Here is a 17000-nt window from a genome sequence, read left to right as displayed (position 1 = left end):
CACATAAAGATATATGGATAAGTTTACCCACAATATCTTTGCTTCATATTGTGACTGCAGTTTATGCAGTTTGTCTTCACCTTCATACATTCATAAAAAGTGTAAAAGTCAGTTCACTATTGTCTTGATATGTTGTGCTCAATGCTTGGTTTCCATATTTTTGCCATTTAGGGATCCTCATGTGTATCTCATTGTTTTTTTTTCTAATTCCATCTCAGTTTCTCTCTCCAGCACCTCATTACCTTTTTCGTCTGATGCCTCCGACACCCCCCCCCCCCCCCGGGAACTTTGGTCATCCCTGCGACGGAAAGTAGTTGGGGACACCCAAAATCGGCTTTTGATTATGCCGATTTGGGTGACCCTGGGAGAAGGACGCCCATCTTCCGATTTGTGTCGAAATATGGTCATCCTTCTCTTTGGAAAATAAGCCTGATAGTGTCCTACCTATGCATGCTCAGAGGGAGTCTCTCTCTCTCTAAGGCTTTTCCTCGGAGCTCTGGGATAACTTATCCATTTCTGGGTTTGTTGGATGACATCACCGGGTTTGTTGGATGACTAGAAGACAGGTGTGCTCAGAGTATATCTGGAAACAAGACCACAGACTCACAGACTGGCACAAGTGGCTACCCAGGGACATAGTCCCATAGCGAAGCAAATGGCTAGTTTCACAGAGGTAATGGGCAATAGTGTAACAGGAACCCACTTATACACAGAAGCGGCAAGCTTCTCAGGAACCCATACAGGCAACAGACAATGGTGTAACTGGAACCCACACAGACAGACAATGTAGCTGGAGCTCACACAGGTAGAGAGCATTGCAGGAAGATGAAGGCATCTCCAGGATCCACAGAAATGGACGTGTAGAGGGTGGCTAACAATGCAAAAGCATCAGAGCCAAAAGCAGAGGGGAAAAATAATCCAGATCATAGTTACCTGATGCTAAGTTCCACCTTGGGGGGTCAGCACTCAAGAAAAAGATCTAGGTGTCGTAGATAATTACTGAAATCTTCTGCTCAGTGTGTGGTGGTGGCCAAAAATGCAAACAAGATGCTAGAAATTATTAGGAAAGGGATGGTGAATACGACCGAAAATACTATAATGCCTCTGTATCACTCCATGGTGCGACTTCACCTTGAGAATTACATTCAGTTCTGGTTGCTGTATCTCAAAAAAGATATAGCAGAATTAGAAAAGGTTCAAAGATGAGCGACCAAAATGATAAAGGGGATGGAACTCCTCTCGTATGAAAAAAGGCTAGAGGTTAGGGCTCTTCAGCTTGGAAAAGAGATGGATGAGGGGAGACATGATTGAGGTCTACAAAATCCTGAGTGATGTAGAACGAGTAGAAGTACATCGATTTTTTTACTCATTCCGAAAGTAGAAAGACTAGGGGACATTCAAGGAAGTTACATGGAAATACTTTTAAAACAAATAGGAGGAAAGCAAATTTCACTCAACAAATAGTTAAGCTCTGGAACTCTTTGCCAGAGGATATGGTAACAGCGGTTAGCATATCTGGGCTTTAAAAAGGTTTGGACAAGTTCCTGGAGGAAAAGTCCATAGTCTGCTATTGAGACAGACATGGGGAAGCAACTGCTTGCCCTGGGATTTGTAGCACAGAATGTTGCCACGATTTGGGTTTCTGCAAGGTACTTGTGATGTGGTTTGGCCACTGTTGGAAACAGGATACTAGGCTAGATGGACCATTGGTTAGACCCAGTTTGGCTACTCTTATGTTCTTAAGTCTCTGCAGAGATGTCTGACTTCACAGCAGGGCATCTATGTAGGCGCTCACCCCTGTGGGCATCAACAACGTTTCCAGAGGCACCGGAGGATGGATTCCTCCCACAGCCTGACAGCTACGAGGTACACCAGAAGTCACAGTAGAACCTTGACACAATATTTTAACAATCATGTCCTTAAGGCCCAACTCTTGCAACAGCCAATTCTCATGATCGCTTACTAGGACATTATCAGCCACATTATCAGATATTCCAACCAAGCACATTAATCCTTTGATAGTAATGATCTAAGTCCTCAGTTTTGTTCATTTCTTCTCTGGTTCTCTCCAGTTCTTGTATGCGCTCATACAGATTTTCCGTATCATCTTCAACCATTCCCACTCTTATCCTTTTCATCAGTGCACGTACCAGTCTCTGTAACTGAGCAGTTTACCTCTGCAATTTGCTCACTGATCCTTTCAAACCTACCTTCTGTGGATATGGGATGTAATTCTATTAATGGCACCTAAAAAAATTGTCACCTATCGAAAACACATTTAGACGTATTCTATAAGCTGCGCCTAAGGTTAGGTGTGGTTTACAGAATACACCTAAGCCTGTCCACGTGACTAGAATTTAGATGCAGCAAATTATGCCAATGAAAACCTAGTATAAATTACCATGCCTAACTTTACAATGATAGCTTCTACTTAAACATGCCTCAAATATCAGTATATCACTTCAAAATCCTATGATACGTTAATTGATTTTCATAGTAATAGTATTAGGATCATCAGAGTTCACAGCAACAGCATTGCTATCAACCCCTTTTAGGTAATGCTGTGCAAATCTTCATCGATCCAGCATTTAAACGTTTTTTATTTTTTTTTTGAAAACTGTGTATATTTATAAAAATTTGTGACTAGCACCTCTTAACTTGAAGCAGCTTCCAACACAGTGAGAACCTCCACCGACATGGCCAAGTTTTGTTATTTCCTCAGGGAAGAGGTCCAATTCCATATAACTTATATCCTTTCTCACATGGAGAGAAGATGGCCTAATTTTAGGCACAGAGCGGGTTATTCTATAACACTGCATGTAAATTTTAGGAACACCCATAACCCATGCTTCTCGCATAGCCACACCCCCTTTTGGGATCCATGTGGTAGAAATTACGCAGACTTCGTTATAGAATACACAGCGAGTAGTGCATGTAAATTCTAATTAGTGCCAATTAGTACTGATAATTGCTTGTTAACATCCAATTATCTGCTGATTGGCTTGCTAACCAATTGAGTTGTGCGCACAAATCAGAATGCGCCTAGATTTGCGCACGCAACTCTATTCGCACCATATAGAATTTGGGGGATAATGACTAAATGTTGTCAGTTCAGGTATTAAGGCCTCTTCATGTTGCTTAGATTCTTTACCTCATTATCATCCTCTAGATATTTGCTTGTCCTTGTCTATCTTTATGGTTTGAGGCCATACCAACATCATTTTGATCTGCTAGCATCTCAGGCGAATGCTGATGAGGCAGTGATTCACATTCTACCAAAGCTTGACTCATTTACAGGCTAGTTTTCAAGGTTTCATTTATTTGATTACCCGCTTAGGGTCAGACCATCAAAGCATATTACATGCAATAAAACATATTTAAAAGAAATTACATTATACTGTACAGATTAAACAAAAGTGCATCCATACATTTCCAGTCCTTTTATGTTCCAGTAGACAGCAGGGTCAAAACAGACTGCACCATGTAGGGGCCCAAATCATATATGAAAAGTTAAGTGGAATAAGTATGTCTTCAACGTTACTTTAAACCTAGTAAAAGTGCCCCCTGTGACTGAGGGAGCACATTCGACAATGATTTCCAGGTTTTTGAAGGGTGGTAGCAGAAGCTTTCCCACAGAATGCCTTCACATGCTTACAGCAACACCTGACTCTCCTAAATAACATTTTAACACAAATTCTAGAAATATTTTTTTTCAGTCAATGTATATTTAGATTATAGAATTTGCTGCCAGAGAAGAAAATGTTGAAGGTTACTAATTTAAGCGAACAAAAAGTTATTAGGATAAGTTTGCAGAGGACAGGACTATTAACAATTATTTAGTCAGATAGTTTTAAGTGTTTCCATCTTCTTCTTCTGGGAGCAAACAAGCTGAAATGGCCTTTCCTATTTGGGATCTAGTGGGTGCTGGATCTAATGAGTGCTCCCAAGTGATCCAGCTTGATCAGTAAAGGAAATGGGATGCTGGAATCGAACCACTCGTCTTACCTAGCTGAAATGTCTTATTCACTTGCACTATATTATGTGATGTTAATGATATGTTTTCAACAGTTTTTTCCCAGCCTATCATAAGCAAAGCCAAACCCGAGCTCCTGAAGACGCACTTCCTACCATTGATGGAAAAATTAAAGAAAAAAGTGGCTATGGTTGTAGCAAATGAGGAACACTTAAGAGCAGAAGGCAGAGGTGACATGTCAGAGGCTGAGCTGCTCATTCTGGATGAATTGACCATCCTGGCCCGGGACCTCTATGCCTTTTACCCTTTATTGATACGATTTGTGGATTATAATAGGTAAAATAAAACGTAATATTCAGTAGGAGTCTTCTTTAATTAAGAGTATTTTCCCTCTTGTTCTAGCGCCATTCATTAAAGTCCATCCCCATGATATTGAAAACTATTTAACCGGCCAGGAATGGCTCCTGACTGGTTAAATAGCATTTAAGTGCCTAACCGAGGATATTCAGCTGAAGATAACCAGTTATTTCCTGTTGAAAATCACGGTTAGTGGCTAACTGCTAACTGACTACATTGAACAGTCAAAATAGGCTTCTTAAATAGTAGGCCTATCTTTGACCACTAGAAGGTTAACCAGTTAGCACTGAATATCAACATGGCCAGCTAACATTTTAGCAGCCAAAATAAATTCATATATTGAATGCCAATTGCCAGATATGACCCAGCAATGACTATCTGGGATTAACACCAGCGGCGGACAGCAAACGCGATGCCCGCCACTGGCTGAATATCGGGTCCTATGAGTTCTGAAAACCTTTTGCAGTGAGCTATGAAACCCTATCTGCAACTTTACTATGTCAGATTTCCCAACTGTTATAGTTCTAAATAGCGCCTTCTGGAATCCACACCATTATAAATGTGCATTGTAAACTAATGGATTATTTCCAGAAGGGTCTTATGGTAGAACTAGGAAACAGAAATGTGATCTTATTGCTATGTTTTAACAGGCATTAATGGCAAGTTTATGTTTATTAATCAAGCTTGTTAAACATATACTACCAAATTCTGATAACAGGTCAAGTACGTCCTAAGCTCCTGAAATAGACTTATTCTTCCTTTTTTAAATTGCTTTGCTAAATGGTAGAATTACATGATTTCAGATATGGATTTTACTAAATTACTGTGGATATCTGACTTAAAGTTTTTTTTTTTAAATCATAATTAGGGCAAAGTGGCTGAAAGAACCCACTGCTGAAACAGAGGAACTCTTTCGCATGGTAGCGGAAGTATTCATTTATTGGTCAAAATCTCATGTAAGTTTGTTCTTACCTAATCAATATTTTTAGTTCTTTGGTGTCCAACCTTCTTGCCATTATGAAAGCCTCATTATACTGTAAGCAGGCATCAAGACCTTTCTGGGATTTAGATTTAATTATTCATCTTTCCAAATCCAAGCTTAAAGTGAGTTACGGTCAACTACAGTAGTTCCTTGACTAAAGTAGCTTATAGCCTAAGCTTGTACTTGAGGCATTGGAGGGTGATGGCTTGTTAAATGTCAGAAAGTAAAAAAAAAAAACCAAACAAACAAAAAAAACAGTATTTGAACACTGACTACTCTAGCTCTTAATCAGCTGCTGAGACTACTAGGCTACAATAGGCAGATACTTCATAAGGAGTAATAAATATAGAGGCTCATTGTCAAAGCACATAGACTTACAAAATTACATAGGTTACTATGAGGGGCATTTTCAATATGATGTCTAAGTTGGACTTTTAATAAAGTTTGTTGTGCTTCTGACGTCAGTAGAAGGACTCTTCCGGCCAATACATACTTGCTGGTACCTTTTTAAAGCCACATGGAGGGGCATAATCGAACGAAAACGTCTATCTCCATGGGCGTTTATCTCCGAGAACGGGTCCGTGAAGGGGCAGACAGAACCGTATTGTCGAAAAAAATAGACGTCCATGTTTTATTCGACAATTTGTGAGCTGGGTGTTTTTGTTTTTCAGTGATAATGGAAAATGGAAGCGCCCAGCTCAAAAACGAATAAATCCAAGGCATTTGTTTGTGGGAGGGGCCAGGATTCGTAGTGCACTGGTCCCCCTCACATGCCAGGACACCAACCGGGCACCCTAGGAGGCACTTTTACAAAAACAAAAAAAAAAGGTAAAAGAGCTCCCAGGTGCATAGCAGCCTTCCCTTGTGTGTTGAGCCCCCCAAATCCCCCTCAAAACCCACTGCCCACAAGTCTACACCATTACTATAGCCCTAAGGGGTGAAGGGGAGCACCTACATGTGGGTACAGTGGGTTTGGGGGGGGGGGGGTTGGACGACTAAGCATTAAGCAGCACAATTGTAACAGGGGGGGATGGGCCTGGGTCCATCTGCCTGAAGTCCACTGCACCCCCTAACAACTGCTCCAGGGACCTGCATACTGCTGCCAGGGAGGTGGGTATGACATTTAATGGTGAAAATAAAAAAGGTGTGAAACATCTTTTTTTTGTGGTGGGAGGGGGTTAGTGACCACTGGGGGAGTCAGGGGAGGTCATCCCTGATTCCCTTTGGTGGTAATCTGGTCATTTAGGGCACTTTTTGGGGCCTTATTCGTGAAAAAACAGGGTCCAGGAAAAGTGCCCTAAATTCTAGCTAAAAACGCATACTTTTTTTCCATTATCGGCGAAAGGCGTCCATCTCTGTTCGGGTGATAACCATGCCCCAGTCCCGCCTTCACCATGCCTCCAACACGCCCCCGTGAACTTTGTACACTTCCGCGATGGAGTGCAGTTGAAAACGTCCAAGTTCAGCTTTCGATTATACTGCATTATTCGTTTTTGTGAGATAAACGTCCATCTCCCGATTTAGGTCGGAACTTGGGCGTTTTTCTCGTTCGATTATAAGCAGGATGGAGTATCTGAGGAGGAAGTCTCGTGTTAATTTGAGTCTGAGGAAGGAATTGTTCTCCTTTTTTTGCCTTAACCCTTGTCCCTGAAGCAAGTAATTGAAACCTGCAGAGTCGGGCGGTTCTCAGGGGAAGGCGTTGCTGAATGCTTTTAGAAGAATTTCAATGAGACTGATAAGTACTCAACTTTTCACCTAGCACATTTGTTTCACAGATTTAAAGTTTGTAGCACTGTGGTGTTGGGAAGCCAAAAAAATAACAGAAAGAAAAAAAAGAAAAAAAAAGTCTTCCGCAAACACTTTGGGGAGACCCTTTGAAAGAAATGCTATACCACTTCATAGCAGCATTATTGACTGCATGAGAAGTGGAAAAACATCTGAGGGTTCCCCTTATACTTAATATAATCTGTACATTATATCATGTGTACCATACAGGTGAAACGGTGCATTGGTGATAGCTGAGATTTGAGTTTATATTTTGGTGGCTAAGGTCCTGGTTTATATGTTTACTTGTGGATGTTACCAGAGACTACGATATTTTTGAATTTTTCCGTTTTTAAGTTGGACTTTGGACATTTTGTGCAAAATGTCCCAAATCTGAACAGAAAATATAGCCATTTATGAAATTGCAAAACATTTTTCTTTTTTTTTTTTAATTACCATATTCAAGATGTTTTTCTGCTCTGTGCATTTTCGGTCCATTTTCGAAAAGAAAAAAAAAGTACAAGTAAAAACGCACAAAATCAAGCCATTGGGATGTAGGAGGCACCAGCATTCTTAGGAGACTGGCCACCCAGACATCCCAGAAGAGCAGTGGGGCACCCTAGGGGGCACTGCTGTGGACTTCATATAAAAGCTCCCAGGTAGACATCTCACTGTACGGTGAGCCCTCCAAAAACCTACTGTACACCACTACAATAACCCTTATGGCTGCAGGTGTCCCTGTATGTGGGTACAGTAGGTGTCTGGTAAGTGTGGGAGGGATCTCACTTTCCACCACAAGTGTAGCAGGTAGAGTGGGATATGAGTCTGAGTCCTCCTCTCTACAGTGCATTTCACTGACCACTACACTACTCTAGGGACTTGTTTGCTGCTCTAATAGAACTGGCTATAACATCTGAAGTTGTCACAGAGGCTGGTATGCACTGTTTTTATTCACATCTTTGGGAGGTTGTTGACCACTTGTAAGAGAAGTCATCCCTGATTCCATCCAGTGGTCTTCTGGTCATTTAGGGCACCTTTTTGTGTCTCATTCGTTCTAAAAAGAGGTTTAGACCAAAACGTTGAAGTTGTTGCCCTAGATGTTTTTATTTTTTTCCATTATGGCTATAAAATGTCCAAGTGTTAGGAACACTCCAAACCCACCTTATCCCACCCCTGACATGCCTCCATGTGATTTGGACGCACTGCAGATGAATTGTATAGATAGATGTCTGCAACATGGGTTTTGAAAACACTAACTGGACATTTTGAGAAGAAATTCATCCAAATGCTGCTTTATGACTCTTTTTGAGTATTATTCTCTTTCGAAAATGAGCCCCTATGCAACTTTGTAAGTCTATATACTTTGAAAATGAACACCATAACATTATATCTCATAACCTTCACAGGTACTAGAAAAGTCACTGGAGTACAAGAGGTTTTCGAGAGGAAAGTCCACAGGGTGTTTCCTTTGAAAATTAGCTTGCAGTCCCATGAATTGAAAGAACATGCAGGTCTGCATACATATGGAATCAAAATACCAAATATTCCAGACTAGAACCACAAAAAAAATTGTCTAGAGTATTTGTGGGCCAATAATTAAAGCAAGGTATATGTTTACTATAGCTGGTGAACATATGACTTCCCTAGCCATGGATTTTCAGCTTTTATATGGATAGTATCAAGCAAAATAATCTGTATAAATGACCCATTCTCTGAGGACAAGCAGGCTGCTTATTCTCACATGTGGGTCGACGTCCGCGTTGGCCCAGGAAACGGCAAATTTTCACCAGCAAAATTAAAAGGTTTTGCCAGAGCCTTCTGGCAAGCGAACCGCATGCACCGCGCATACACGAATGACTTCCCGCCTGTCGCATTGAGCGTGCCTCAGTTTTTCTTGTCCGCGAACGAGGTGACAGGTTTTTTTTCTGTGCTCCTCGTAAAGCCCAGGAAAAGAGTCTGACAACTTCTATCATTCTTTATTGTCTTGTCATTTTTTCTTAAAAAAAAAAAAACCGCGTAGCTATTCTTAGTTTAGCCCCCCTTTTTAAAGTTTTCTTTGTTTTTCAACATGGCTGGCTTTAGGCCATGCAGTCGGGTTCTTCCTTTCTTTTTGTGCCCTTTTTTCTTTTAATAGGCACAATCGCGTCTTTTGATTTCGCTAAAGCCGTTTTTCCTTCCATGTCATCGAAGACACCCAGTGGCTTCAAACGTTGTACTCGGTGCAACTGGATCATCTCAGGTACCAATACCCACGCCTGGTGTATCCAGTGTCTTGGACCCGACCATAGCCCAGCCGCTTGTAGTCTGTGTCTTCGTATGAAGAAATGGACCCAAGCGTCTCGAGAAGCCCAACGAGAAAAGCTTTTTGGGGCTTTGTCCGCTCATTCGACATCGGTACCGAGGTCGTCGGCGTCAACATCGACAGGAGCATCGACATCGGGAGTAGAAGTAATGGCTGTTGAGAGACCAACTCGCGCTGGGAGCAGTGAGGCATCGAGTGGGTCTTAATCTATCTCGAGGCCTCCTGTTATGCAAGCCCCCCGGGACCGACCTTCATCGGCCCCAACCCCAAGGAGACGTGAGGATTCCACCTCCTCATCGGTACCAAGGAGTCTCGACGGGCATTGAGCAATGGCGAAGAAGCACCGTCATCGTTCTCCTTCAACGCATGGTACCGGGAGCTCTGGGACGTCGAGAGAGTCGGCACCCGAGAAGCGTCGGTGCCGAGAGGATCGCTCCCCCTCGATACAGGAGGTGCAGATGTGTCGGTCTCCTAGCAGCCCGATTCCTGCTCCCGAGCCTCTACAGATTCTGACACCGCCTATTCCACTGACCCCACAGCCTTTTCCGATGGCGGCTCTCTACGAGCGAATCTGGGCCTTGTTTCCAGAACTTCTGTTGGCACTACTATGTCAGTCAGCTTCGGTGTCGGGGGTGCTTGCGCCTTCTATACCATCTGCTGCAGCGGTGCTCTCCGACTTCGGTGGAGGGAGCTTCACCGCAGTCGGACTGGGCATCAGCCTCTCGACATCGCCATAGAGGACATCGTTCCTCGGCGTCAAGAGTACCTTGACACAGGCTTTATCCGACACTGAGCAGGAGTGTTCATGGGAGTCAGAGGAAGATCCCAGGTACTTCTCTTCTGATGAGTCCTTTGGGATTTCCTCTCATCCTTCCCCTCCACCAGAGAGGAGACTATCTCCACCGGAAGGTCTGTCTTTTTCCTCTTTTGTCTGGGAAATGGCTACGGCTATTCCCTTCCCTGTGGAGGTTGAGGATGAGCCCAGGACTGAGGTGCTCGAGGTCCTGGATTATTCTTCTCCACCTAAAGAGGCTGTAACAGTTCCTCTGCATAAGGTACTGAAGGACGTCCTTATGCGAAACTGGTCGGCCCCTCTGTCTGGTCCTGTGGTACCGAAGAAAGCTGAAGCCCAGTATCGGATCCACGGTGAACCTGGATTGATGAGGTCCCAGTTGCCCCACAATTCCATGGTAGTGGACTCCACCCTCAAGAGAGCCAGGAGTACTAGAGACTATGCTTTGGCGCCCCCAGGCAGAGAAGCTAGAACTCTTAATTCTTTTGGGAGGAAGACATATCAAGCCGCTATGCTCGCCACCAAGATTCAGTCATACCAGCTCTTCATGAGTGTGCACTTGCGGGACTCGATACGGCAACTGTCAAGCTTGGTTGATGCACTCCCTACGGAGTTGGCCGAGCCTTTTTGCCAGGTGGTCAGGCAGCAGAAGGCATGCAGAACATTCCTGGCCAGGGGTACATTTGACACTTTTGATGTAGCATCCAGGATCGCTGCTCAGAGTATAGTGATGCGCAGACTCTCATGGCTGCGTGTCTCTGACCTGGATCATTCTGTCCAGCAGTGAATGGCGGATGTTCCTTGCCAGGGGGACAACCTTTTTGGTGAAAAAGTAGAGGATCTTGTTGATCAGATCAAGAAGCATAATGATGCTACAGATTCTCTCTCCCACCGGGCACCTTCTGCTACTGCCTCCTCATCTAGGAGGTTTTTTTGGGGGAAGAGGAGTGCTCCCTATTTCTATCCTAGGCATAGGTACATTCCTGCTTCTCGGCAGCCTGCCCAGGCTCAGCCCCAGTGCGTTCGTTCTCGTCAGCAGCATGCGTCAAAGGCCCATACTGCTCCCCAGCAAAAACAAGCGATTGGCTTTTGAGTGGCTCCAGGTCAGCATAGCCTCAGCAGGGCCGCCGAGACCCAGAGCCGGGCCCGGGACAAGGCTGCCCCCGGCCCCCCCCCCCACCCTAGATCGCAGGGCCCCATCCACCCGAGGTCGCCGCCCACTCGAGATCGCTGGGCCCCCCCCCCCGCCTCCCACCCACACAAGGTCACCGGGCCCCCCTCCACCCGCTATTGGGCCGGGCCCTCGGAACTAACCTTAAGCCTCCTTTCACTTCGCAGCAAGAAGCAGCAGGGCAGACCTCTCCTCCTTCCTTCCGTGCCCCGCCCACATGGATGCTACGTCAGGCGAGGGCGGGACTTGGAAGGAAGGAGTGGCCTGACCTGCTGCTGCTTGCTGCGAAGTGAAAGGAGGCTTAAGGTTAGTTCTGGGAGTGACAGAGTGCGGGCCAGGTGGCGACAGAGGGCCGGGCCCCGGGACTTTTGTCCCCCCTGTCCCCCCCTCTCGGCAGCCCTGAGCCTCAGTAAACGTGTCTGTACTGGATGACTTGCCGGTTGGGGGGAGGCTAATGTTTTTTCACCAAAGGTGGCCTCTTATAATCTCCGACCAGTGGGTTCTTCAAATAGTCTGGTTAGGATACACCCTCAATCTGGAATCCAATCCTCCAAATTGCCCACCGGAAGCTCAGTCCTACAGCTCTCAGCACAAGCAGGTACTTGCAGAGGAACTCTCCTCCCAAGGCCCAAGCGGTCGACCCACCAGGGGAAGAAGGGCTGGGATTCTATTCCAGGTACTTCCTTGTGCAAAAGAAAACATGGGGGGATGCGTCCCATCCTAGACCTAAGGGCCCTGAACAAATTTCTTATCTGAGAAAAGTTCAGGATGGTTTCCCTAGGCATCCATCTTCCCATGATTCAGGAAAACGATTGGCTACGCTCTCTGGACTTAAATGATGCTTATACACACATCTCGATACTTCCAGCTCACAGGAAGTATCTTCAATTTTGGCTGGGAACACAGCACTTTTAGTACCGTGTACTGCCTTTTGGTCTGGCGTCTGCACCCAGAGTGTTTACTAAATGTCTAGCTGTAGTCGCAGTGTTGCTATGCAGACTGGAAGTGCATATGTTTCCTTATCTCGATGATTGGCTGGTGAAGAGCACCTCGAAGGAAGGTGCTCTGGAGTCCAAGCGAATGACTATTCAGGTTCTGGAGCTACTGGGGTTCGTCATAAATTATACCAGGTCCCATCTCACCCCAGTCCAAAAATTTGACTTCATTGGAGCTCTGCTGAACACTCAGACAGCTCGAGCTTATCTCCCCAAGGCAAGGGCAGACAACCTTCTTTCTCTGGTGTCCATGGTTCGAGCGTCTCAGCAGGTCACGGCTTGGCAGATGTTGAGATTTCTGGGACACATGGCCTCCACAGTTCATGTAATGCCCATGGCACGTCTACATATGAGATCAGCTCAATGGACCCTAGCTTCCCAGTGGTTTCAAGCTGCGGGAGATCTAGAGGATGCAATCCAACTGTCCACCGACTTTTGGAATTTTCTTCAGTGGTGGACGATTCGATCCAATTTGACCTTGGGACGTCCATTCCAAATTCCTCAGCCACAAAAAGTGCTGACGATGAATGCATCCTTCCTGGGGTGGGAAGCTCATGTAGATGGGCTTCACACTCATGGAGCCTGGTCTTTTCAGAAAAAAAGTCTTCAGATCAATCTCCTGGAATTGCGAGCAATCTGGAACGCTCTAAAGGCTTTCAGAGACCAGCTGTCCAACCAAATCATATTGATTCAGACAGACAATCAGGTTGCCATGTATTACACCAACAAGCAGGGAGGCACAGGATCTAGCCCTCTGTGTCAGGAAGCCGTCCAGATGTGGCTTTGGGTGCACCGTCACAGCATGTTTCTGCAAGCCACTTATCTGGCAGGCGTAAACAACAGTCTGGCCGACAGGCTGAGCAGGATAATTGTCAGGTTCTCAAGTTCAGAGCCCGCGGGGCCGGGCTCTGGAGCAAACGTGAGCCCTTGGGCTGCTGACGAGGAGTGACAGCAGCAGGCAAAACCCACCAACCAATTCTGGGCAAGCACACCGGCACCGGCAGGGGCTGCAGGCACCGCCCAGCAACCGGAATACACGGACTGGATCACTGGACTGGAATTCCCCGGACTGGAGGACACAGGACTGGAACCCCCCCAGACTGGAACACTGGACTGGAATTCCCTGGACTGGAGGACACAGGACTGGAACCCCCCAGACTGGAACACTGGACTGGAATCTCCCGGACTGGAGGACACAGGACTGGAACACCGGACTGGAGCACACCGGACTGGTCCACACAGCTTCACCTGCACTTAGCTACTAAGCCCCCCAGGAGTTGAGCTCCTCGGTTCGAGTAGCCGGCAGGACTTACTGGATACCAGATGACACAGGGACCAGGACTGGAAACAGAAGTACTCCTAAACCTAAACTGATCTACGTGCTCCCAAGCCCTAAACCAGCAGGAGTGTTCCTAACAGTAAACTGACAAAAGGACTTCCTAAGCCCTATACTAAACAGGAGCGCCTAAGCCCTGCTCAAGAAAGGGACTTCCTAAGCCCTAAACGAACAGAGCAGGGAACTAAACACAAAGCTAACACAGGTGCTACTAAGCACCAAGCTACAAGCAGAGCTCTACACTAATAAGCTAAACACAAAACTAACAAGCTACCTAAGCACTGCTCTAGCAAGCTGGATACAAAACTAACAAGGTGCTTCCTAAGCACTACTCTGGCAAGCAACCAGAAGAGCTCCTAGCACTAAAAGGGAAGACAAGAAAAAAGCAGGGAAGCTAACACATAAGCCAAAAGTGCTTCTAAAGCACCAAACACCAACAGCAAAGACTGCAATGCTCCCAATAGCACAAACACCAGAAGTACTTCTAACAGCAAACTCTGCAGTGTTCCTAACAACACCAAACCCTGAAGTACTTCTATCAGCAACAGAGCTTCCAAAGCCCTACACACAGCAATGCTTCCAAAACCAAGAGGGAAGAGCAGGGGAACCATAAGGGAAAAGCAGGAAAGCTAAACACACAGTCACCAGTGCACACTGCACTAACACTAACCTGGCCCTAGCAAAAGCAAGCAGGGAAACTAGACACAAAGTCCGAAGTGCACACTGCACCACCCTACCTAAAGCAAACACCACCGTTGCAAAGGCCCTGAAGGAAACAACACCACTTCCTTATCAAGGCCCTCCCTGATGATGTCATACTCCCTAGACCTAGGCAAAAGCACACTGACTCAGAGAGGCCCAACCCACACCAATGCAACACCGTGAAGCACTTGAAGCCAGTACACCCAAAGAGAGGTAGAGCAACTCAGACCACACCCACAGCTGCAGTGAAGTGAGACAATTAGCCCCATGCTGGCAGCAGCCGGCACAGAGAGAGAGCTAGCTCAAACAGGACAGAAAAACAGAACAGAAGCCAGCTAAAAAACTGACCCCCAGACAAAAGGTAAGTTTGAGAGGGGTTCTGACCACGATCATAACAGCAATGCAACCTCACGAGTGGTCACTGAACATGGGTGTTGCCCGCAAGATCTTCCGAGCGTGGTGCACCCCCCTCAGTGGATCTTTTTGCCACTCAGATCAATCACAAGGTCTCTCAGTTCTGTTCCATGCTTCAGGCCCACGACAGACTAGCGTCATATGCCTTTCTCATGCATTTGGGAACAGGCATCCTGTAAGCGTATCCTCCCATACCACTAGCAAGACTACGGAACCATGATTCTGATTGCTCTCTTCTGGTAACGTCCGATTTGGTTCCCTCTTCTTCTGGAATTGTCCACCGAGAAACCGTGCAGATTGGAGTGTTTTCCAACCCTCAGCACCCAGAACGAGGGGTCGCTTCTACATCCCAACCTCCAGTCTCTGGCTCTCATGGCCTGGATGTTGAGAGCTTAGAATTCGCCTCCTTGGGTCTTTCAGAGGGGGTCTCCCGAGTCTTGCTTGCTTCCAGGAAAGATTCCACGAAGTGGTGTTACTCTTTCAAATGGAGGAGGTTTGCCGTCTGGTGCGACAACAGCAAGGCCCTAGATCCTCTTTCTTGTCCTACACAGACCCTGCTTGAATACCTTCTACACTTGTCGGAATCTGGTCTCAAGACCAATTCTGTAAGGGTTCACCTTAGTGCAATTAGTGCTTATCATCGCCGGGTAGAGGGTAAGCCTATCTCTGGACAGCCTTTAGTTGTTTGCCTCATTAGAGGTTTGCTTTTGTCAAAGCCCCCGGTCAAACCTTCACCGGTGTCATGGGATCTCAACGTCGTTCTCACCCAGCTGATGAAAGCACCTTTTGAGCCACTGAATTCCTGCCATCTGAAGTACTTAACCTGGAAGGTCATTTTCTTGGTGGCTGTTACTTCAGCTTGTAGGATCAGTGAGCTTCAGGCCTTGGTAGTGCATGCACCTTATATCAAGTTTCATCACAAAAGAGTAGTCCTCCGCACGCACCCTAAGTTCCTGTAGAAGGTGGTGTCGGAGTTCCATCTGAACCAGTTAATTGTCTTGCCAACATTCTTTCCCCATCCTCATACCCGCCCTGGCAAAAGCAGTTTGCATACCTTGGACTGCAAGAGAGCATTGGCCTTTTATGTGGCGCGGACAAAGCCCTTCAGACAGTCCGGCCAGTTGTTTGTTTGTTTCGATCCCAAAAGGAGGGGCGTCGCCATTGGAAAACACACAATCTCCAACTGGCTAACAGATTGCATTTCCTTCACTTATGCCCAAGTTGGGCTGACTCTAGAGGGCCATGTCACTGCTCATAATGTTAGAGCCATGGCTGCGTCAGTGGCTCACTTAAAGTCAGCCTCCATTGAAGAGATTTGCAAGGCTGCAACGTGGTCATCGGTCCACACATTCACATCTCACTACTGCCTTCAGCAGGATATCCGACGAGACAGTCGGTTTGGGCAGTTGGTGCTGCAGAATCTGTTTGGGGTTTAGAATCCAACTTCACCCCCCTAGACCCATTTTTGTTCTGTTCCAGGCTGCACTTTCAGTTAGATGTTTATGGTTTCAGGTCTATCTAGGTTATGTCCTCGCCTTTACGAGGCCCAATTGACCATTGTTTATTGTTTTGAGTGAGCCTGGATGCTAGGGATACCCCACATGTGAAAACAAGCAGCCTGCTTGTCCTCGGAGAAAGCGAAGATACTTACCTGTAGCAGGTATTCTCCGAGGACAGCAGGCTGATTGTTCTCACAAACCCGCCCACCTCCCCTTAGGAGTTGTTGTTGTTGTTTGTTTGTTTATATACTTTTTGATTAAACTGAGGAGGCACGCTCAACACGACGGGCGGGAAGTTGTCCGCACATGCGTGGTGCACGCAGTTTGCATGCCAGAAGGCTCTGGCAAAACTTTTTCATTTTGCTGGTGAAAATTTGCTATTTCCTGGGTCAACGAGGACGTCGACCCACATGTGAGAACAATCAGCCTGCTGTCCTTGGAGAATACCTGCTACACGTAAATATCTTTGCTGTACTATCTGTATATTAAGGGGACTATGTTTTGTTTTTTTTTACAAAACTGCGCTAGAGAGTCCCACGTGGCAAATAAGAGGAAGCCCATAGGAATTGAATGGGTTTTCTCTCATTTGTCATACCAAGAACCGGTAGCGTGGCTTTGTAAAAGAGGTCCTATGTTTGGGGCAGAAAAATAATCAGATAGTGACAATATTTAGCAACTATTTGGGTGCTGAATCTACATATAAGTTTAAACA

General features: G+C 45.9%; 1 protein-coding gene across 1 annotated transcript in view; it reads left to right on the top strand.

The window, feature by feature from the left end:
* Positions 1-17000, top strand: part of RYR2 (ryanodine receptor 2) — a 908577-nt gene that overhangs the window by 601701 nt on the left and 289876 nt on the right. Inside the window, 2 exon segments of the mRNA XM_030194683.1 lie at positions 4069-4309; positions 5199-5286. Coding sequence (XP_030050543.1) covers positions 4069-4309; positions 5199-5286 — 329 coding nt within the window.

Source organism: Microcaecilia unicolor, chromosome 3, assembly GCF_901765095.1.
Source record: "Microcaecilia unicolor chromosome 3, aMicUni1.1, whole genome shotgun sequence".
Taxonomy (NCBI): domain Eukaryota; kingdom Metazoa; phylum Chordata; class Amphibia; order Gymnophiona; family Siphonopidae; genus Microcaecilia; species Microcaecilia unicolor.
This window is presented reverse-complemented; position numbering and strand designations above follow the sequence as displayed.